This window comes from Lynx canadensis, chromosome E2 (genome assembly GCF_007474595.2).
Source record: "Lynx canadensis isolate LIC74 chromosome E2, mLynCan4.pri.v2, whole genome shotgun sequence".
Lineage (NCBI taxonomy): Eukaryota > Metazoa > Chordata > Mammalia > Carnivora > Felidae > Lynx > Lynx canadensis.
Window position 1 is genome coordinate 28719411 of NC_044317.1, and position 23003 is coordinate 28742413.

The 23003-nt window shown below is 42.7% G+C and overlaps 1 protein-coding gene across 1 annotated transcript in view; it reads left to right on the forward strand.

Moving 5' to 3' along the window:
• The window catches only part of CES5A (carboxylesterase 5A), a 29400-nt gene extending 16670 nt beyond the window's left edge, over window positions 1-12730 (forward strand). The window contains 4 exon segments of the mRNA XM_030298955.1: window positions 9655-9804; window positions 12113-12185; window positions 12276-12403; window positions 12406-12730. Of these exon segments, the coding sequence (XP_030154815.1) occupies window positions 9655-9804; window positions 12113-12185; window positions 12276-12403; window positions 12406-12524 (470 nt within the window). The 3' untranslated portion in view covers window positions 12525-12730.
• Window positions 12731-23003: the final 10273 nt, after the last annotated feature.

Below are 23003 nucleotides of genomic sequence, written 5' to 3' on the forward strand. Positions count from 1 at the left end.
GTCACAGCTCAGCAAGGTCAGTGGCCGCAGGAATTCTTGTTGCCTGATGACTGGCCCTGCTCCACCCTTCTGTTCCCTCAGTTAGAGGGAGTTCCCAAGGATGTCTGGGATACAACCCTGCAGGCTGACCTTTGCAATTGCCGTCCCTTTCAGAGTTCAGGGATGCTGATCAGTTTTTGTTGTTTCTGTTTCTCCTCCTTTGTCAGGACCATCCAGAAAATTCCCACCTCCCCATAATTTTATTTCCCACATTCCTTTCTCTGAAAGTGTCTTCCCAAACATTTTAAATATCAGCAATAGTGGAGCAATCAGAAAGGGAGTATAACTTGTGGCGACACAAACCTTGTTTCCCTCCTTACCCCTGCCCTGCCCTTATTCTCTCTCCATCTCTCTCTCTCTCTCTCTCTCTCTCTCTCTCTCTCTTCCATTCCCCTTTCCTTCTGTTTCCACAATTTTTTATCAAGAGCCTACTATGTTCCTGACAGTATTCTGGGCCCTGAGGATACATCAGAGAACAAAACAAAGACACCATGTAACTCACATTCTAGTTGGGGAGACTAACAAACAAGTCAAGATAGAATATATATGTGTTAGATGGTAATATAAGTAAAAAAACACAGGGCAGGGGATAGCAGTGGCAGGGCACTATAAGATTCTGTATCAAAAGGTCTGCAAAGGTGACAAGGGAATGAGGACCAAGAACGGACTCTTGAATTTGGGAACACAGAGGTCACTGGTGACCTTGACAGGAACTATTGTGATAGGATGATGGGAGTAAAAGCCTGGTTAAAACGGATTCAAGAGAAAATGAGCAAACTGATCTCCAGAGAATACAATCCCAATCTCAAACTTTCACCAGTGGTTTCAGAGAAATGAATGAACTGATTCGAAAAATTTACATGGAAATGCAAGGGTAGCCAAAACAATCTTGAACAAGAACACCAAAGTTAGTGGACTTACAAGTTATCTGATTTCAAGTGTTATTTTTGAGTACAGTCATTAAGAAAGTCTGGTACTGGCTGAAGAATAGACACATCGAACAGAGTGGAGAGTCCAGAAAATCGACAGTTAACCAGTTTTTGACAGAGGTGCCAAGATAATTCAATGGAGAAAGGAAATTCTGTTCAAAAAAGAGCTTGAAATGACTGGATATCTATGTAGAAAAAGTGAACCTCAACCCTCTAACTCACACTATACACAAAAATCAACGTGAGTTGAGCTGTAGACCCAAATGCAAAAGCTTAACTTGTACTTAAGCAAAATAAACTTTTTTCTCATCAAAAAACACTATTAACAATGTTAGCAAAAGTGGTGGAGGCGGAAACTCCAAAATCTGTCCCACCACAAAAGCAGTGAATAAATTGGCAAGTACTGTCAGAATCAATTTTACCAGAACTCTGGAAATAAATCAAGGGTGTATAGCAAGCAAATGAGCATTTCATCAAAATATAGACCCTGGAGTCTCAGTGAGAGTGTTTGTGGCATGTTAACTTACTCTGCACCATTTCCTGCCACCAGCTAGGCAATGGCCTTAAAGACAGCAGCCCATATTTATAGTCTAGGCTGCTAGTACTGGAGGGAGAAAAAAGAACCTATTCTCAAAGACTTGTGGTTGTTTGCTTTGACCTATCTGGTGGCTCCCTAAACAACTAAGCTAAAAGGGCTTGCTTTTATTTCCCCTAATGTAGATCTTTCTCAGGGAGTAGACACCTACCTGGAGGGCATTTTTCATAAACATTTAAAGGTAAATGCATTTGCTGATACCACTAGGGGCAAGGGATAACAGTTGGAATAAATAAGAGACAACACTTAGGAGGAAAAGCTGGGCAATGAGCTGCTCTGGGAATAAAGGATTGAGAAGGTCTCCATATACCTGGGAATTTAGAAGGCCTTGTGCATATTCAGAGTAGGGAGCATGCTCATAAAAGCCCTGAGATGGCCCTAAGCTGTTATATCTGGCTGACCTGGAGGCTATCCTCAAACAGAAAGTGAAAACTAAGTAAGAGTTGTAAACTGTCTGGCTGAGTGTTGAGGAATGTTCCAACACACACACAATGCCCATCTTCAAAGACTGGGAGATTTTGTTTGTTTGTTTTAGGCTTTTATGAAAACCTCAGCTGACCCATAAAATTATTAGTTGACCACTAAGAAAACAGGAGAAAGACTTTGGTGGCTACACATGACCAAGAAACATTTATCTTTTTAATTTTTGTAATGTTTTATTTTATTTTTGAGAGAGAGAGAGAGAGAGAGAGCGAGCAGGGGAGAGGCAGAGAGAGAGGGAGACACAGAATCCAAAGCAGGCTCCAGGCTCTGAGCTGTCAGCACGGAGCCCAACGCAGGGCTCAAACCCACAAACTGTGAGATCATGACCTGAGCTGAAGTCGGACGCTTAACCTACTGAGCCACCCAGGCATCCCAGTACAGAAACATTTCTAAACAAACAAACGACCACAACCACAACAAGCAGTAACAACAAACCATGGAAAGGAGGTAGAATCTGATGTTCAGTGTTGTCACATTATAATATTCAAAATCTCCAGTTTTCAAAAAATATTACAAGGCATGCAAAGAAATGGGAAAGTATGGCCCACAGACAGGAAAATAATTAATAGAAACTGTCCCTGAAGAACCCCAGACATTAGATTTACTGAAGGCTTTAAACCAACTATTAAACATGCTCAAATAGCTGAAGGAAACCACATATAAAAAATTAAAGGAAACCATGAGAATGATGTTTCACCACATACAGAAGCAATAAAGAGAGAATTTATAAAAGTATAAAAAGGACCAAATAGATATTCTGGCATTGAAAAATACAACTGGAATGGAAAATTCACTAGAGGGACTCCACAGCAGATTTGAACATAGAGAAGAAAGAAACAGAGAACTTGGACACAAATCCATTGATCTTACCCAATGTGAGGATCAGAAAGAAAAAGGAATGAAGAAAAGTGAACAGAGCTCAAGAGGCCTGTGGAACACCATTAAACATCTCAACATATGCATGATAGGACTCCAGAAGGAGAGGAGAGAAAAAGAGGTAAAAATAATATTAAAAAAGTAATTATCAAAATGTCTCAAATTTGATGAAAGATGTAAATATTCATGTACATGAATTTCAGTGACTCCCAAGTAGGAGGAAACTCAAAGAGATGTATGTAGAGACATATTACAATCAATCAAAAACCAAAACCAGAAATTCCTGAAAAAGGTAAGAGAGAATAGACTGATCATGTACAAAGTAGTTTCAATAAGATTAACAGCTGATTTCTCAACAGAAACCACAGAGGCCAGAATGGCATATTCAAAGTGCTGAACTAATAATAATAATAATAATAATAAAGTGCCTGCCAACCAAGATTTCCATATGTCAAAACTATCTTGAAAAATGAAGGAGTAATCAAGACATTGCCAGATAAACAAAACCTGAGAGATTTTGTCACTAGTAAACCTGCCTGATAAGAATGATAAAGGGAGTCCCTAAGGCTGAAATGAAAGGACACTAGACAGTATCTCAAACCCACAAGAAGAAAAAAGAGCACCACTAAAGGTACTCACATTACTTATGTTTACTTGTAGAAGTCAGTATTAATTCATTTTTGGTTCTCTAATGTCTTTTCTTCCTATATGATTTAAAAGACAGTGTAAAGAACAATAATTTTAAATCTATGTTTTGACATACAGTGCATCAAGGTGCAATTTGTGACAACAACAACATAAAGGCACAGAGCTATAAAGGGGGAAAGTTTTTGTATACCACTGAGACAAAGTTGGTATTCATTGGAAATACATTATTTTAAATTAGGATGTTAATTATAATCCCCAGAACAACCACTTAGAAAATAACTACAAATATGTAGAGTAAAAGACACAAGAGGGGAATCAAACTGGTACACTAGAAAATATTATCTAACACAAAAGAAAGTAGTAATGGAAGAATTGAAGAATAAAAAATATATGACATATTGAGGAGCAAATAGTAAAATGGCAGAAATAAACCCTTCCTAATCAGTAATTACACTAAATATAAATGGATTCTCTCAAAAGGCAGAGATTGCAGAATGAATGGATTATAAAAACAGAGTCCAACTGTATGCTGTTCTAAAAGAGGCTCACTTTAGAAATAAAGATACAAATAGTTTGGAAGTAACAATGGATTCTTGGATATAATGCCAAAAGTGTAATGAAAAGAGAAAAAATAGATAAATTGGACTTCATAAAAATTAAAAATTATTGTGCATCAAAGCACAATATAAAGGAAGTGAAAAGACAACCCACAGAATGGGAGAAGATATTTACAAATCATATACAGTAAAACCTTGGATTGAGAGCAACTTGTTCTGTGAGTGTTCCACAAGACAAGCAAACATTTCTAATAAAATTTAGCTTGATAAATGAGCAATGTCTTGCAATACAAATAGTACATGACACCAAACATCACATGATCACAGCTGAGCCATTGATTCTTCTCTCTCTCTCTCTTGCTGTGGGATTGTGGGTGATTGTCTCCCATGCTCAGATGCTCAGTCTCAGGCCAGAGTGTTTGGCAGAAATCAGTGATTTTTCAAAACATTGGAAGGTGCCTACAACTGGCACTAGTATATTTTTGTCACTTGAAAGCACCTATGGATAGTCCTTTGCTTTTCCATACAAGAGTAAGCTTAGGAATGCTTTGCTTCATTCTAGGTCAGACTGCCTGAGATATAGACCCTTTCCTCTGCTGCCTTGCCAGTTACATTAAATACAGTATATGACGAGAGTTTATTAATATTGTGCTGTAGTCAACATCTGTGTGAACATAGACAATGGTCCCCATGCAGAAAAATGTTGAAAGGAAAGGCAGTAAGAAGGAGATGATTATGGTGGAAGTTAAGGAAATCATTGAGAGGTCAGAATGAGGTATGTGGGTGGCCAAAATTGCAAGGTTTTATAGGAAATCTACGTTGAGCATTTGCACAATATTAAAGCAGAAACAAGAAATAAGGGGGCTAGATGCAGCAAAAGGAGTCAGGAGAATATCAAAGCAATGGCCACATGTTCTGGAAGATGTAGAAAAGTTGCTTCTGGTTTGGATAAATGGGAAGCAACTAGCAGGTGATACTGTGACCAAGAACTTTATCTATGAGACGGAAAATGCCTTGTACGCTGACCTCATAAGTAAACTGCCAGGTACGTCAACAGAAAATGAAAAAGTCTTCAAGGCAGGGGTTGGTTTGATAACTTTAAGAGGACAAGTGGCATCCATAGTGTTGTGAGGCATGGAGAGGCTTTGAGTTCGGATGCTAAAGCAGCTGACGCGTTCACTACCAAGTTCAAGAAGCTCATGGTTTCCGAGTGTTACCTGCCGGAGTAAGTTTTTAACTGTGATGAGATGGGGCTGTTTTGGAAAAAGATGCCAAAGAGGACCTACATTACAGAAGAAGGGAATGCAATGCACAGTCACAAGCCGGTGAAAGACCATCTCCCCCTCTTGTTTTGTAATAATGCAGGCGAGAGTTTTAAAGTCAAACACCTGCTCATGTATCATTCCACGAATTCACAAACCTTCAAGAAATGCAAGGTGCAGACAAGCCAGTTAAACGTTGTATGGAGGTCCAACAGCAAGGCTTGGGTCACTCATAGCTTGTTCATTGAGTAGCTCAACGAGGGCTTCAGTCCTGCAGTGAAGAAATACCTTTTTAAAATAATCTGCCACTCGAAGCTTTGCTGATTATGGATAACACTCCTGCTCATCCTCCAGGCTTTGAGGATGACTTACTGGAGGAATTCGAGTTCCTTAAGGTCAAGTTCCTTCCTCCCAACACCACTCCAATCCTCCAGCTCATGGATCATACTTTGATCAAACTTTCCTTGATCAAACAAGGTCATTTCAAACTTTGAAAGGCTTTACACCAAAGCACTATTTCAGCGATGCTTTGAGGTGACCGAAGGAACAAACCTTGCCCTGTGAGCATTTTGGAAAAATCATTTCCACATCATGAGCTGCCTCAAGATCATCGATAAAGCCTGGGATGGGGTCACCAAGAGAACTCTCAGCTCTGCTTGGAGAAAACTATGGCCTAACTGCATTCTTGGACATGACTTGGAGGGGCTTGCTCGTGAACAGGAGCCGTCAGTTGGCCATGTTTGTGGGGAAGTCCATGGGACTGGAGGTGAATGAGGACAATATTCAAGAGCTGGTGGAGACACATGGCCAGGAGCTGACCGCCGACGAACTGAAGGATCTGCATCACGAGCAACAGCAAGAGGTTACGGAAGGGATCTCGTTGGCAGCGGAGGAGAAAAAGGCAGAGGAATCCCTCACTTCCAATGAGATTAGGGAGACATGTAAAATGTGGGAGACAGTGAAACATTTTGTAGAAAAGCACCATCCAAATAAGGCTGCAGCGGTGCGAGTGACGGATCTATTTAATGACAATGCAATGTCATATTTCTGTGAAGTCCTCAAAAGGAGGCGAAAGCAAGTGTCATTGGATGGGTTCCTTATTGAAGCTGCATGAAAAGAAAATGATTCCACTGAGCCAATGGATAGCAGTGATTCTAATAGTGATAGTGAAATTCTTCCTACACAATAACCCTCCTCTAGTCTCCCTCACATCAGCCGTGAAGGTTTTCAAAGGCAAGTGCAGGTTACTTTGCTTATTTTTCTTTCTATTTTGTATTTTCTTTATTATTTTGTATTATATTATAGTATTGTAATCATTTTATGTGAGTGTTTTTGGGTTGTGGAATGAATCATCTGAGTTTCCATTATCTTTTATGGGGAAATTTACTTTGATATACAAGTGCTTTGGATTACAAGCATGTTCCAGGACAAATTATGCTCACCAACCAAGGTTTTACTGTATATGATAAGGGTCTGTTACTCGGAATATATGAAGGACTCAACAAAAAGCCAAATAACTCAATTCAAAAATGGGCAAAGAACTGAATGGACATCTCTCTAAAATAGATATACAAATGACTAATGAGCACATGAAAGGGTGGTCAACATTATTAGCCATCAGGGAAGGCAAATCAGATCAAGTCACAGTAACATACCACTTCATAACCACCAGAGTTGCTGCAATAAAAGAGCAAATAAACAAACAAAACCCAGAAAACCACAATGTTATTGAGAATGTGGAGAAACTGGAACTCTCATATACAGCTGGTGGGAACGGTAAATGGTACATGCAAATGTGGAAAGAGGGTTTGGCTGGTCCTCAAAAACTTAAACATAAAATTACCTTATAACTCAGCAATTCCACTCTAGGGATATACCCAAGATAACTGAAAACAATAGTTTGACATGAATGTTCACAGCAGCCTTCTTTAGAGAGATCAAACAGTGGTAACAAAGCCAAAGGTCCATCAGCCCATGAAAGGATAAACAAAATGTGGTGTCTATATACAATGGATTATTATGTGGCCATAGTGAGCAATGAAATGCTGATACATGCTACAACATTGTTGCACTATGAAAACATGCTAAGTGAAAGAAGCCAGACACAAAAGGCCACATGTGTGATTCCATTTATATAAAATGTCCGAATTGGCAAATCCATAGAGACAGAAAGTAGTCTCCGAACGAAGGGCAAATGGGGAGTGACTGCATAAAGGCTTCTGTCTGGGGTGCAGAAAACGTTCTGGACCTAGATAGTGGTGATGGTTGCACAACATTCCGAACCTACTAAAAGCCACTGATTTGCACACTTAGAAATGGTTACAGTGGTGAATTTTACATTACGTGCATTTTACATTAAAAGAAAAAAACAAACAAACAAACAGAGCGCTGTTACAAAAATGAAGGGGCAAGCCACAGACTGGACCAAAATATTCACAACATAATTGTCTGACAAAAAATTCGTATCCAGAATGTGAGAACTCTTACAATTCAATAATGAAGAGACAATCCAATTACAAATGGATAAAAGGCTTGAAGGGATACTTCACAAAACAAGATATCTGAACGCTGAAAAGGTGCTCAACGTTATTAGTCATCAGGAAAATGCAAAATAAACTTCAAATGAGGAAACCATTTACACCTCTGGAACGGCTAATATTAAAAACACAGAGGCGCCTGGATGGCTCAGTTGGTTAAGCATCTGACTCTTAGTTTTGGCTCAGGTCATGATCTCACAGTTCGTGAGTTCGAGCCCCATATTGGTCTTGCACTAACAGTGCGGAGCCTGCTTGGGATTCTCTTTCTCCCTCTTTCTCTGCCCCTCTGTGCTCTCCTCTCTCTTAAAATTTTTAAAAACTGAAAAAAACAACCTACAAACTATATACCCAGAAGTATTCCACATCCAAGGATGTGGAATATTCAGAAGTGTCATATACTTCTGGAAAGAATGTAAAATGATATAACCATTCTGGAAAGCTGTCAAGTTTCTTACACAGTTTAATGTACACCTACCCTGTTACTCAACCATTCTACTCTTAGATATTCACTGAAGAAAAGTGAAAGCATATGTCCTTACAAAAGACTTGTATATGGATATCCCTAGCGGCTTTAACCATAATACCACCAAACTAGAAAGAACCTAAAAGTCTATCATCAGACAAATGGATAAATACATTGTGATATATTAATGCAGTAGTATACTACTTGTTGATGAAAAAACAATCAACTACTGATGCATGCAATAACATGCATGAATCTCAAAAACATTACACTGAAGAAAAGAAGCCAGACACAAAAAAGTCTATATAATTCCGTTTACACGGAGGTCAAGCACAGGCGAAATTAATCTGTGGTGACAGGAATAAAAACATTGATTGTTTCTTGGTAGAGTGACTACAAAGACACCAAAGGAATTTTCCAGGCTGATAGAAACGGTCTGTATACCTGGGCATGGTGATGTCATGTCGTGAATGTCAGTGCATTTGTAAAATCTCATCAAACTGTACAATTAAAATCTGCGTTTTTTATTGCCCCTAAATGGTACTTCAGTTAATGGAGAGAAAGAGAGAGACAATGAGAGGAGAGGAAGCAGAGATGATGAGTAATGTCAGGTCTTGCTAGAAGGGATTTAGAGAGATAAGGCGGTAACCAGAGGGGAAACGGAGACCAAGAGTACGTGTGTTTGTGTGTGCCTGTGTGTGTGCATGTGTATGTGTGCGCATGTGTGTGTCGGTGCGTGTGTACGTTGCACATGTGTGTATGCATGTTAACGGGAGACTCTGGAAGCCTGTTGGCTACTGATGGCAGTGGTGCAGTAGAGAAAAATTGATGATGCAGGGAAGGAAGAGGGGATTACAAAGCAAAGGCCTTCAGCTGAAGAGAGATGAAACAATGTTGAAAGCAGGGAGTAACTTTGTTCGCTTTGTCTCCAGACAGCCGAACCAGAGTTAGTGACAAGAAGTCACAGGGAGGTAGGTCTTGGCTCAGTAAGAAAGGCTTTTAGAGAAGTAAAAAACTATTGCCCTCTCAGACTGCCCCGAGGGGTGCTGAGCTCTTGCCACCAGGGGCGTAGGGGCTGCTGTGGCAGGAAGTGCTGGCCTCCGACAAAGAAGAAGGAAGTTAGCATGGTTCGAGTCACCTGTCTTCTCCCAGCCATCCCACCCGTGGGTCTGTGGAGCCAGGACCAGCCCGGGTGGGGACGCAGGGCCGCCCCTGCTCCGCTGCGCATGCGCACCGGCCGCAGGCCCTTTCCTGCCTCTCCACAGATGCTGGCGCACCTGTCTACTTCTATGAGTTTCAACACCGGCCCCAGTGTTTAAACGACACAAGGCCAGCTTTCGTGAAAGCCGATCACTCTGATGAAATCCGCTTCGTCTTTGGAGGTGCCTTCCTGAAAGGCGACATTGTCATGTTCGGTAAGAAACGGCTTCGGGGGCTTCTGCTCTCGCAGGGACTGGAGCTTGGGATGAGCTGGGGAGAAGGCACTGTTAGCACGAAGTCCCTCAACCGCCCAATACTATGCAAGAGTCCAGAAGACTGGTGGGTTAGGATTTAATCTATGGTTTACAGACATAGCCATTCCCTGGAAAATGCCCCCCTCTTATTTTTAGGAAAAGGAGTTGCCAGCGTTTGCTTGATAAGTGTTTCTCTTCATACTAAAGCCTAAAGGCGTGGGCCCTTGAGGGCACTCATGCAATCTAATTTTTTTGTTTTTAGTTAGAACCTCTTTCTTCCTTCTCTCTGACCACTAGTCTCAACCCTCCTTGCCCTTTCTAGAATCACTGATGCTACCCAGGGCTTTAAAAGGAAAACAAACAAACAAACAAACATGTTTTTCATAATTCCAGCCCAAAGTAGTGGGACCCAGGTGATCTAATGTAGATGCTTGCAAACTGTTGCTAGCAAGGTTAGCTCATTCATTCCTGAATTTATGACCTGTGCAGTGCCTAAAATAAGAAGCCAGTCATATGAGGTTATCAATAGAGAAAATATAGGAACTACACACTATAGATATCACTAAAATATTTTGTTTAAGAAATTACACAATACAGGCTCTTAAGCAGTTCGCGCTGGCTTCTCGACAATGAGGACAGAGCCTCCGCCTAAATATGCGCTCTGTTTATTCATTATGTGATTTATTCATTCCCATCCTCGTAATACAGGTAATGACACAACTACCTCCTACGTTGTCTTAAGGATTAAGTGAAACAATTCTCATAAGGTATACAGTGAGTGCTTAATAAATGTCCCTGTTACTATTACTCAGCAGCCATCACTGAGCATATAACTGTGTGATGGGCACAGGAATCTCCAAATGGGAAAAAATGAACCGCATGTGTATCAAAGGCTAAATTCCTTAATATCTAAGGAGCTCTTGGGGCGCCTGGGTGGCTCAGTTAACCGTCCGACTCTTGATCTCAGCTCAGGTCTTGATCTCAGGGTCATGAGTTCAGGCCTCTCATTGGGCTCCACACTGGGCATGAAGCCTACTTAAAAAATATAGATAGATAGAGATAGAGATAGAGAGATATATGGTATATATATCTATAAATATATATGGTACATAACATATATAGAACTCCCAAAATCAATGGGAAAATAACAACCCAGTCAAACACTGGGCAATATATAAATAGTTTATGGAAGAAGAAACATGTGACTTTTAAGCATGAAAATCCACTCGACCTCACCCATATCAAGAGGAATGAACATTAACCTTGACTGAGGAATTCTCTCTCAACTATCAAGGTTGGGGAGAGCAATACATTTTACATAATATATTTCAGCAGGTGTGGGGAGACCGACAACCTCATATATTAATGGAAAATTTAAAATGCAGATAGTCTTTACCCTAGCAGTTCAACTTCTAGAATTTTTTGCACAATTATATACAGGCGAAGGTTTAGGCACACACTGAAGCATTGCTTCCACCAGCAAAAGATTGGAAACGATGCTAAGATCCACCAAGAGAATATCGGATGCCTCAATTATATATTCATAGATAAGTGAATATATACATACTTACGTGTTATACATTTATAGAACAATAAATGGCAATGAATGGAAGGTTTATAGACAACAGTGTGGGCCTATCTCCTGGATACAGTTTTAGTACAAAGAGAAAGACGCAGGATATATGTTCGTATTATACCGAGTATGTAAAAAGGCATCTGCCAGAAACCCTTGCACGAGGCTAGCCTGCCTTCGGAGGACACTCAAGAAGCCGGTAGCCATGGTTGCCTCTGAGGCTGGTAACTAACTGGGTGTCTGGAGGGAAGAGACAGGAGGGAAACTTACTTTCGTTAGATACCCTGCCTGCATTTTGGATTTGTCCTTTGAGCAAGTATTACTTTCTGAAATAGAGAAATGCCATAATTAATTAATTGTTTGAGGGGGAGTGGTAGAAGGAGAGAGAGAGAGGTGGCCTCTGACCCGAGGAAACCTGCAGCCTCATGGGAATTTCTGGAAGAGCACTGGTTAGACAGGGAAGCTGTGTGATCCGCCTCCTCCATTTGGAAGCCAGGATCCCTCGGGCGAACCCTGGCGGCTCTAGGCCTCAGTATGTGCAGACACAAAATGAGCCCAACAACTGAGGATTGAGCGGTGGGCCAGTGAGAGGATCCCGGTGGGAAGGGAGGTGTGAACGAGATTCAGCAGGCCCGAAGCACCTTGGGCTTCTGGCAAATCCGTGTGAGAGCCGGATTTTGTGATTGTCTCCTTCAGAAGGAGCCACCGAGGAGGAGAAATTGCTGAGCAGGAAGATGATGAGGTACTGGGCCAACTTTGCTCGGACCGGGTAAGTGAGCACTGCCTTGGTGCGGGCTTTCCCCACAGCCGGGTGTCTGGGGGGTAGCAATCTCACCCCCACCTCTGCCCTCACTTCCAGGGACCCTAACGGGGAAGGTGTGCCTCTGTGGCCAGCCTACACCCAGAGCGAGCAGTACCTGAAGCTGGATCTGAATGTGAGCGTGGGACAGAAACTGAAGGAGCAAGGGGTGGAGTTTTGGACGAATACCATCCCCTGATACCCTCCACTTCCACAGCCCTCCCCAGTCCTCCTTCTCCCTTACTCTCCCTTTCTCTGCTCCCGCCTGGCTTCTTCTCTTCTGCTCCATGGGAAGTTCTCTCTGTGTGATTTGGTTTTCCTTCTTCCACAATTTCACCCGCGATCCTTAGCTCCGTTTCTGTGTTTAGCTACTTCGTGGAATCAGCTGCTTTCACCGATGTTTTATGGTCTTGAGGGTGATTCTTAGGGGAATTCTTTTAAACATCAAACAATGCTACCGGCCTTGGAAGGCTACCAGATTTCTTCAATAAATCACTGTGATGGCTGGCATATTACTTGGTATCATAATGACCTTGTTAGTCAGATGAAACACAATCAGAATGTAAAATATGTACAAGGAACAGAATTTAATTCTGTGTTCAGAACATTCTCACAACCCCCAGCATTCAAGATGACGTGGACTTCCTATGAGAGAAGGTGTCTGTGTGTGTTAAGTGAAATGTGAGTGCTTCAGCTCCGATCCAGGCGAGTCTCAGCCACAAGCCAAACATGGATGTCCTGAACACCAATGGCCTGAACCGGATCTTTCCTCCAGCTCAGGAGATATGTGGGGGAGGGGTGGGGGAGGCCGGAGAGCCTCCTTCTCAGCAATGGAAACCAGACATCCTCCAAGGTCAGGGGCCCAGAAGTCAGACGCCAGGCAGTAAGGTCAGGTCAGGGAGATACTGAGGAGAAAAGATGTTTGATGGGGCTGAGACTAATGCATCCTTCCATAAACCTATAATGGGTGCCTGAGGTGTACCAGACATATCCCCACTGGAGCTACAGTGGTAAGCAAGACACATTCGCCACCAGTGGTAAGAAAACAAACAGTAAGCAAACATTCACGCAGGCGAATATCTGATGATAGAAATTTGATAAGTTCACCTAGGGAGAGTAAGGTGTTTTATTAAAGTGTAACGGGGGACCTAATTTAGATGGAAGTCTTAGGAGGTTCCCTCTGGAGAAATAATATTTATCTTAAGAAAGGGTGAATTAGAGTTAGCCAGTTGATAGGTAGGGATGCACTTGTACCCTTGATATCCATATAATTCATATTAAAACCACATAATCCCTATTCTATTCATGTCATTTACCAGGGTAGTTAGTTTTTCCTTGTGATTGCTCCAAGAGTACGTATGTGCATAGAATAGGAGGGTTCCCGAAATGTCAGTAATGTAGAGTTCCTCCGGGTCAGAGATCTCCTAATCCTAGCCTGAGTTTGGCCCCAAGAAATGCTTTGTTTAGTCCACACATGTCAAAAACATTTTGGAATTAATTTCCAGTTAATATGAAGTTAGGGGAATTTCACTTTGGAAGCCATGTGTCCAGCTTCTCCAGAGTAGAAGAAGAAGGTAAAAAAAAAAAAAGGAGGTGGAGGTGGAAGAGGAGGAGCAAGAAGAAGAAATCTGGCATCAGCGGAGCTGAATTCCCACCTGGTAACCAGGGTTTCTGACAGCCCACACATCACCTTTGAGCCAATTAGAAGGCACTCTTTCTTCAAAACCCTCCACAGACAGACTTCCTCCAGGAAATCATCATTGATAAATAACTACGTCTATGATGTGAAAAATATCTCCTCTGAAGTAGTGCCCCTGTGCAGTGCACAACCTGCACAACTGTTCTCAATGATCCTGATAGAATAAATCTTCAGAACTGAGTAGAGTCTACCCCTTTACAAAGGCGTGAGCTCTCAACTTTCTACAGTCCTCACCATTCCCCTTTGTCTTATGCCTGGCCCATTTCACTCATTGATATTACCTGGTCCCAGAAGGTGTTTAAGCCTGGGCCCCTGGCCTCTCATTTTACAGAAATCTATGGAGAAGTAAAGGAATTCATCCAAGATCATTCAGTGAATTAGCAGCAAGTAAAAACCAGGCCTTGAGTCTCTTGTCTTTCCAGAGCAGGACACTCTGCCATGCTGCCTGCCTCCCTTAGCATATGGTTCAAATCTGTTGGATTGTTTCTGGCCTAGGTGGTTGTGGAAGGGGTAGATCAACAATCCTTGGGGCATTTTATGGTTCTAGGAAGAGGAACCAAGCCACACACAAGCAAGCTGGAAATTCAATTGCCTGTGCAGCTGCAGAAGGCTAATTTCTACATTGATATTTGGCTTAACTAACAGCTAGAAAACACCACTCAACTCATTTTTTAAAATACTATCATATTAAATGACATTACACTTATTTATATACTGCACACAGTCCCAGTATCCTCAAATATGATTCTAATTTTGGTAGGTGTCTTGCAAGAGGGAGCATATTTCCAACTCATCCAGATACAGGGCCCTCTTTCCTCCTTATTCCTGTCCACATGTGATCAGATGTTGTATTGAGTTAAAGTTGAAATATGAGTGTCAGTTGGCATCCTGCTTTTTTCATTTAATTCAGGATTTTCTATCAGAAGTGTAAGTAGAATAATCACCCAGGGAGCTCTTCCAAAATTCCAGTGCCCAACCTACTCCCCAGTCCAACCAAACCAGAAACCTGTATTTTCATTTGTTGGGCATTTGACGCACACCCCTGGTTAAGAGCTGCTGAGTACTCACAGTGTGGTGGATGAATAGCAGGTTGCTAGAAGATCTTCAAAAACTCAGCTTACATATCTGCCTGATGTGGCTACATCACAATCTCTAGCTGTTAGTCTGCTCCTGGACATTTATGGATATAATTTGATAAGGAACTTTGGGAAGGAGTGCTTTTCCTTTTTTTTTTTTTTTAATTTATTTTGAGAGAGAGAGAGAGAGAGAGAGAGAGAGAGAGAGCAAGCAGGGGAGGGGCACAGAGAGAGGAAGACAGAAATCCAAGCAGGCTCCACACTGTCAGCTCAGAACCCCATGTGGGGCTCGAATCCATGAACCGTAAGGTCATGACCTGGGCCTAAATCAAGAGTCAGATGCTTAACTGACCAAGCCACCCAGGCACCCCAGAGTACTTTTGCTTTTTAAAGTTATGTCTGGCATCTGGATTTGCAGCAGATGGACCTGGGAAAAGGCCCTGCCCTTTTTCAATTGCTCTTATGGTCTACAAATGCACTTCCCCCAAAGGGTCCTTTCATTTCCTCCTCATCAACAGCACAGATACATGTATTTTGCAATCACCTCTGCTTTTCCATCAACATAAAAACAGAAAATTTAATTACTTATTGTAAATTAAACAACTTACTTTTTTACAGAAAATATATACTTTTTTCGAACAATCTTGGATCTGAATCACTAAATCAAATCAAATCAAATCGAACAAAACTCTGGAGACAAACCAAATATTTGCCTGTGAATTTCCTAATGTGCAGCAGAGGGCAGCATTATAAAAAGGGAAAAAAGTGCTTTCCTCCTCTGAGGCTCCTGGGGTGCTAGTGAGGTGATATTGCAGAACTTGGAAGAAAAAGAAAACCAAACGAAATAGTTAAGTTATAAACCAATACCATTTATCATTGTCCCTTTCCTCTGTAACACTTGGAAAGGGGAAAATTCCAACCCATTGCCTCAAAAGTCTAATTTCAATGACTGTACTCACAGGCAGAGCAGAGATTGGGGCCAGCAGGGTTTCTTCTTTCCTAAGTTTTATACTTTCCCATCAAGACCCCAGGAGCCTGCCTTAGATGGGCAGAAAGGTGTCCCTTTCCTGGTGTCTCCCCGTCCCTGCTCCTCTTCCCTCAAAGACCCTTTAGATTCCAGACCTTTCTGCCCAACCCCAAGGCCCAACTCTCAGCCCTGTGGCCCTGGCTACAGGTCACAAACAGGCAGAGGTAGGAGGGGGGGTGTGTTCTCATATCATGTATGACATTTATCCACATAGCATATGGTTATAGTTTTTTGTCACTGCTGTAGAGTCGTTATTTGTGTGAATATGCCATAATTTACCCATTCTGCTAGTGATGGACATTTGGATAACTCCTAGTTTCAGGTTATTATGAAAAGAGTTGCCATGAATACTTCAGGACACGCATTTTAGTAACTACACCCATGCATTGCCCTTGGATATTTACCTAATAATGGCTTTGCTGGCTCACCAGGGTTGCATATGTCAACTTTAGTAGATACTCCTGTCATAAACCCTAAGTCTAACATTCTCTTTAGGACATCAAAGAGCAGGACGTGGGATGAAAAGTGAGAGATGGCTAATATCCAGGAAAAGACAAGAGCCCTGAATAAGGGTCCTTGCCCCATATTTATTAAGATTAGAAGGCTTACAAATGTGATGGGCGTGCACAAAGAGACAAAGAAACTGGGAACATTAACTTGGGGACGTGAGGGAAAAGGGGGGTTTTGAAGATATACGGTGTTTGGGGCTTGGGTCCATATAAAACAAAATCTTGGTGCCAGGCAGATGAGCAGATGGTTGTTAATGGCAGACAGGAGTCGCCATGTCTGTTTATCTTAGCTAGCCTAGGGGATAAGACAGATAGGGCAAATTATCTCAGGGTTAACAAGGCACCTTTTCTTATGTGAACCATCTCCACTCTAGGCTGCTTCCCCTGCAGTGCAGCGGTCCATAGTCCAATTCACCTGTTTACTTAACTTTGCCCTTTCCTCCTGTGAAAGCAGCTTTTTCTGTTATAGTACTAAATTGGGGGGCATTTTTGCCCTGCATGCCTAATTTTGTTTACCTCATATACCTTTGTATTGGGAGCCTTTGCGCCCGTTCCTATTTTGGGGCCTTTGCCCCTCCCTCTCTATTCTGGGAGCTTTGCACCCCTCTCTATTCTGGGGTGCCTTTGCACCTCCCTATTTTGGGGGTGCCAATCTTGTTTATCCAAACTTGGGTGTGAGCATTCTATGGCTTTGTATTTCTTTATGCCTTGTTAACCCATTGGTGTAAGCCCGGGAGATTCCTAAACTTATTCCCCACAACTCCAAAAAGCTTTCCAGAGTGGGTGCGCCCTCATACCAGCAGAGTAAGAAATTTCTAGCTGCTCCATATTGTCAATACTTGGTATTTTCTCAAGGATTCTTCCACTTTTATTCTTATTCATTACTGTATTTCCTTGTTTAGCTTTGCTGTAATGCAACAATTGATTTACAAAATTGCATTCCTGAAAATAAGTTACTCAATGGGAAAAGTGGACCACTGATGGTCAGTTAGTAATATAAAGGCAAGGACAACTTTGTCCACCACCATGGCCACTAGTTAGGTGACCAGGCATTGACTTCATCAAGGGTCGTTTTTACTGCAGCCATTACCTTGAAACCTCAGGGAATGTCTTTTGACACTCAGATCTCTGGATGGAAACCACACTATGTTGATGTTGCCAAGGCTCTTTTGATGCTGTCTTGTAAGCAAGTGATTGGATTCCCCAGACTCAACCCATTCTGGAACTGGCAGAGGCAGAGCACAGTAGGAACTTTGGTCTGGAGGTGGATCTCAGAGGGGACAGCCGCACCTCCATGTGCGTGGGGGGGGGGGGGTGTATCTGCATTCCCGCTCTCACAGATACACAGTAGCTCTAAATCCAGAGGGTTTATCTACTGCTACATTTTAAATGTGTTTGTCCAGCTGGGGGGAGGGTTCCTCCTCATGCATCGGTTTTCCCTTTCTCTTCTCTAAAAGCAGTCATCACTCCTCTGTCTACCTTCCTACTTCTAAAATGCTGACTGATGTCATTGTCTCTCCTCTTCCATTCTGTTTGTACACATGCTTGTGGACGTTATTTTTTGACCTTTTAGAAGAATGTGGGGAGGGAGTGGAAATAAATGCAGCCACTGATCCTTCTTTAATAGGAAGTGGCAAAATGCTTTAAAAAAATTTTTTTAATGTTTTTATTTATTTTTGAGAGACAGAGAGACAGACAGAACATGAGTGGGAAAGAGGCAGAGAGAGAGGAGACACAGAATCTGAAGCAGGCTCCAGGCTCTGAGCTGTCAGCACAGATCCTGACATGGTACTTGAACCTAGAACCATGAGATCGTGACCTGAGCTGAAGTCGGATGCTTAACAGACTGAGCCACCCAGGCACCCTGGCAAGATGCTTTTTTATTAAACAATTAAAAATAGATATGTTTCTACATTTTTGACAGCCACACAGCATCCCATAATAGGAATACTTGATAAATTATTTAACCACTCACTATAATTGGTCATTCAAGTTATTTCACAGGTTTTACTACTGTTAGTATTACAGAGGTGAACAATTTGATGCATTCTCCTTTGGGCTCATTCATAATTATTCCTTGTTAGAGAATAACAAGAACGTGGAGATGCCCCTTTGAAGTGTTTGGATGGATTTTTCCAAATTGCCCCGAATAAAGCTTGTACTAGTTTATCACTCAGAACAATGGTTCCTGTTTTTCCACACTTTTGTCAGTATTTGGCACAAGCACTAACATAGTAGTGGTAGAAATCCTTGCCAGTTTGATAGTGGCAATTTGAGTGTCTGCTTTTAATTTGCATGTCTTTTTTTAAGTTTATTTCTTTATTTGGAGCAAGACAGATACAGTGCAAGTGGGGGAGGAGCAGAGAGAGAAGGATAGAGAGAATCCCAAGCAGGCTTCGTGTTGCCAGTGCAGAGCCCGACAGGGGTCTTGAACTCATGAAACTGCGAGATCATGACCTGAGCTGAAACCGAGAGCTGGACACTCAACCGACTGAGCCACCCAGGTGCCAATTTTCATGTCTTGATGTTCGTGTTTATTGGTATGTTGAAATGACATTTTATAGGTGTATAGCTTCAAAGTCCCTTGGAATGTAGGTGATAGGATGAAGGGGGTTGACTCACTCATCCTTCCCTCCACCACAACCTTATGTTCACACCTGATGTGCTCCTGACCTGCTTCCATACAAAAACAAGTAGGCACAGAGCAGACGATGATTTGGGAATGGGGTTACATCTCCCCACCCCTAGCTGCCAACCAGCCCATTGGGCATTCTAAAGATTTCATGGCCCCCTGGACCTTCTGAAGTGAGTGCTGAAGGCCAGCCTTGGTAGATTCTGAGATTTGGGCAAACCATTGTGCAGCCCAGCATTTTGAAGAAGCTTATGTCACTCTTCTTGCTGAGGCCTGTGGGAGCCCAAAGGCCAAACTTTCTCATGCATGCAGAGAACTTAGCCTTCTCTGGAGAGCAGAACTCGCCTCCAGCCCCTCCAGTGAATATTTAGGAGGAACCCTCTTGACCTCTCCAGTGGTTTGCCTGCTTCTGCCAGATTCTACTTTCAGAAACACCTTTTTTTTTCTTGTCACTCCCAGAATTAAAGACTTTTGGTGGCTTCCTGTTGTTCAAGGTGAAATCCAGTTCTCCTTAGCTTGCCATTCAAGCCTTCTGACCTCCATTCACCCTTCTGGCCCAAATGTTCTCCTCAAGAGGCCCCCAAATCTACCTTGCACCAGTGACCACGTGCTCTCTTCTCTGATACAACAAATCCTGTTCACCTCTCAATGCCCTCTACAATCAGAAAATCGTGGATGGCTTGGGCATTAATATATATAAACTCTAACAGAGCTCAGAGTAAGAAAACACACAAAACCCTTCTCTCATTCAAGGTCACTGTATCACCCAGATGTCTATTAATACAATCTATAATAATTTGAGTTTGCTCAAATAATTTCCAGAAGAACTTAATTCAATCTTAACTTTCTGGGGCCTCAATTTTTATGTCTTTCTGATTCACCCTTTTTCCTTTTTTACTCTTAGAAGGCTGAAGGAAGCCTTTATAGCATAGCCCTAGCAAGCAAGGACTAGGTTTGCAATCTTTTATTTAGAATTTGAATAAAAGAAATACACAAGCTCCTTGTTTACCAAAGTATAGTACACTTATTCCTGGAGTTATGCAAGATTACTTCAGATGGTGCACAAACAAACTTCAAAGCATTATCAAAATTCTTTTAATGTTTATTCATTTTTGAGAGACCGAGAGACAGAGTGCAAGTGGGGGTTGGGCAGAGAGAGAGGGAGACACAGAATCTGAAGCAGGTTCCAGGCTGTGAGCTGTCAGCACAGAGACCAACGTGGGGCTTGAACTCACAAACCGTGAGCTCATGACCTGAACTGAAGTTGGACGCTTAACCGACTGAGCCACCCAGGCATCCCCAAAGCATTATATAATGGTTATGTATCTATTTTGCTATATATTAGAAAAAAGCTCTAATATCAAATCTGTGATTTAATGGATATTAGTATCTGTGGCAGGAACTACCACTAAAATCTGTCTGACCTTCTTTGGCACACAACCAGACCATGTTTCCTAGACTTCCTTGCAATTAGTTTGGCTGTATGGCTAAATTATTTCCAGTGGGATGTGAGTGACAGTGAGGTATGCCACATTCAGGCCTGGCCCACCCACCCTGTTCACTCCTCCGTGCTTGCCGTCATTCCAGCTGCCTAGGATTGGCACCCGTAACAACATTAGAAACTATGAATTAAAGGTGGTAAAGCTGCCATGTTCTAGGTCAGGAGTTAGCAAGCTGCCCATGGGCCAAATCTAGCTGGCCACCTGTTTTTTCAATAAAGTTTTATTAAAACCCAACCATGCCCATTTGCGTAGGTATTATCTATGGCTGCTTTGGCTACAATGGCAGATTGGACAGTTGCCACTGAGACCACATGACCCTCAACGACAAAAGTATTTACTATCTGGCCCTTTACAGAGAAACTTTGCCGACCCCCCTGGTTAGATCACTGGAGGGCAGCCACCTTGTTGACCTAAACAGCACCACATTTCTTCACATAAACATGAAATAAGCCACTGAAATTCTAGGACGATCTGCTACCATAGTTTACCCTGCTCTCAGTATATTCTTACTCACAACTGCCAAGCTAGGCAGTCCCATGAGATTGCCTGATGGAGACAGCATGAATGTCAGTTGCTTGTGCCTTGTGGGATGACCATTTATGTCCGTGGTGAGTGAAGCACTCCCCTCCAGACCACACCCCCAGGCCAAAACTTCCCACAGGTGCTCTGCCTCAGTCTACCCTAGGACATGGCTCATATTTCTTCTGGTGTTTGTTCTAGTAGGTGCTCTCCATATGTCTGTTGAGTAATTTGATGGAGAGAATGAGGGGGAGATAATTTGGAGGCCTCAGAGTTGTCTTCCCTCCTAAGACCTGCCTAAATGCTTGAGAGTTAAGGCCAGTTTCTAGGACTTTACTTTTTAGACCATCTCGCTCCACAAGAGAAACCTTAGGGAGTTTCCCACAGGAAAAGCAATAATCTCAGTCAAATGCCAATGAAACAAGAAGAACTGTATTATTTACAGAGCTAATGTGGTGCAAGGAGAGCGTAAACATTAAGCAAAATTGAGTTCTGGCATGAGGCTTTGTGAACTCCAGCCTCACTTGTGCAGAATCATCGTGAGCCAGAAATGGGCTGGCAGACTGCAGCCAGACATGGCAAGGTCTGGGAATGGCTTTCTCTGTTTGTAGAATTGGCCAGTGTCACAAGCAGGCATGTGATTAAGTGGGACTGGGAGAATAATTCATCCCCACCTTTTGTATTTTGCTATGACAGCATCCTAGAATTTTTTTATGCTAAAAACCAGGGCTGTGTTCCAGGCTGCAAAGACCAGCTGGCCAGGTCAAAAGGCATAATGACTATGCCTTAACTGGTTGTGTGTGTGTGTGTGTGTGTGTGTGTGTGTGTGTGTGTGTGTTCTGCTGATTAGAAAGAGGCTTATTGTCTGCTTAGGAAGACAACCCAGATTGTCCCATGTGGATAGAGATGGGGTCCTCTTTCTTAGGGTGGTCTTTAGGACTCAGGTTTCTTTCCTGGATGAAAGGGAGGAACCCCAGCCCAGGTCAGTCTTCAGAGAAGCAATCACCTCTGGGGACTGACTCTATTGCTGTCACAATGTTCTCACCCCTATCACAGAGCTCCCCACACTGTCCTGCCACGGTGACTAGAATGAGTGAAAATTAACATCCTTTTTTGAATTTGAGTCTCCTGAAACTTCATTTCAGCTATAACCTGTGGCCTTGGCCAAGAACCCATGAGCTTCCCTGAATGTCATGTGCTTTATGGCTGCTGGTTGCCCAATGTTCTCAGATGTCAATACTGGTCTGGCCTGGACAAGGGCAGCCTTGCCAGATGACACCACAAAATAGTGTCAGCGTAGAGAAGGCACGGCTGCCTGTTCAAGGCACCAGCCGGAAGACAACTGTCCTCCACATCTGTTTCCTGTCCATTGACATCTCATGTCTCCAGTTCAATGCAGGGGGATCAGGGCATGCAATTTCTGGCTGGACAGCGACTTCTCAACAGCAAGTCAGAGCCAGCAGCAAATGCCTCTGCTGCCGGGCTACCTGTCCCAAGAGCCTGTTTCCACCTGTTTCAACCTGCCATCCCTCCAGGCAGCCTAAGGGCCCAGGAGGTGCCAGTAGGGCGTCATGGGTGCTTTGAAGGGTGGAGGTAGAGACGGTTCCAGGAGAGAGAAGCTACCAGAGCTCACCCACAGGCGAGTCAAGCATGTGCTTAGGGCATCAACACAGTCAGTCTGTCAACAAGGTTTTGACACCACAGCAGAATGGTTAAGAATAGGGGCTGTAACAGGGGCGCCTGGGTGACTCAGTCCGCTGGGCATCCGACTTCAGCTCAGGTCATGATCTCATGGTTCGTGGGGTCGAGCCCTGCGTCGGGTGC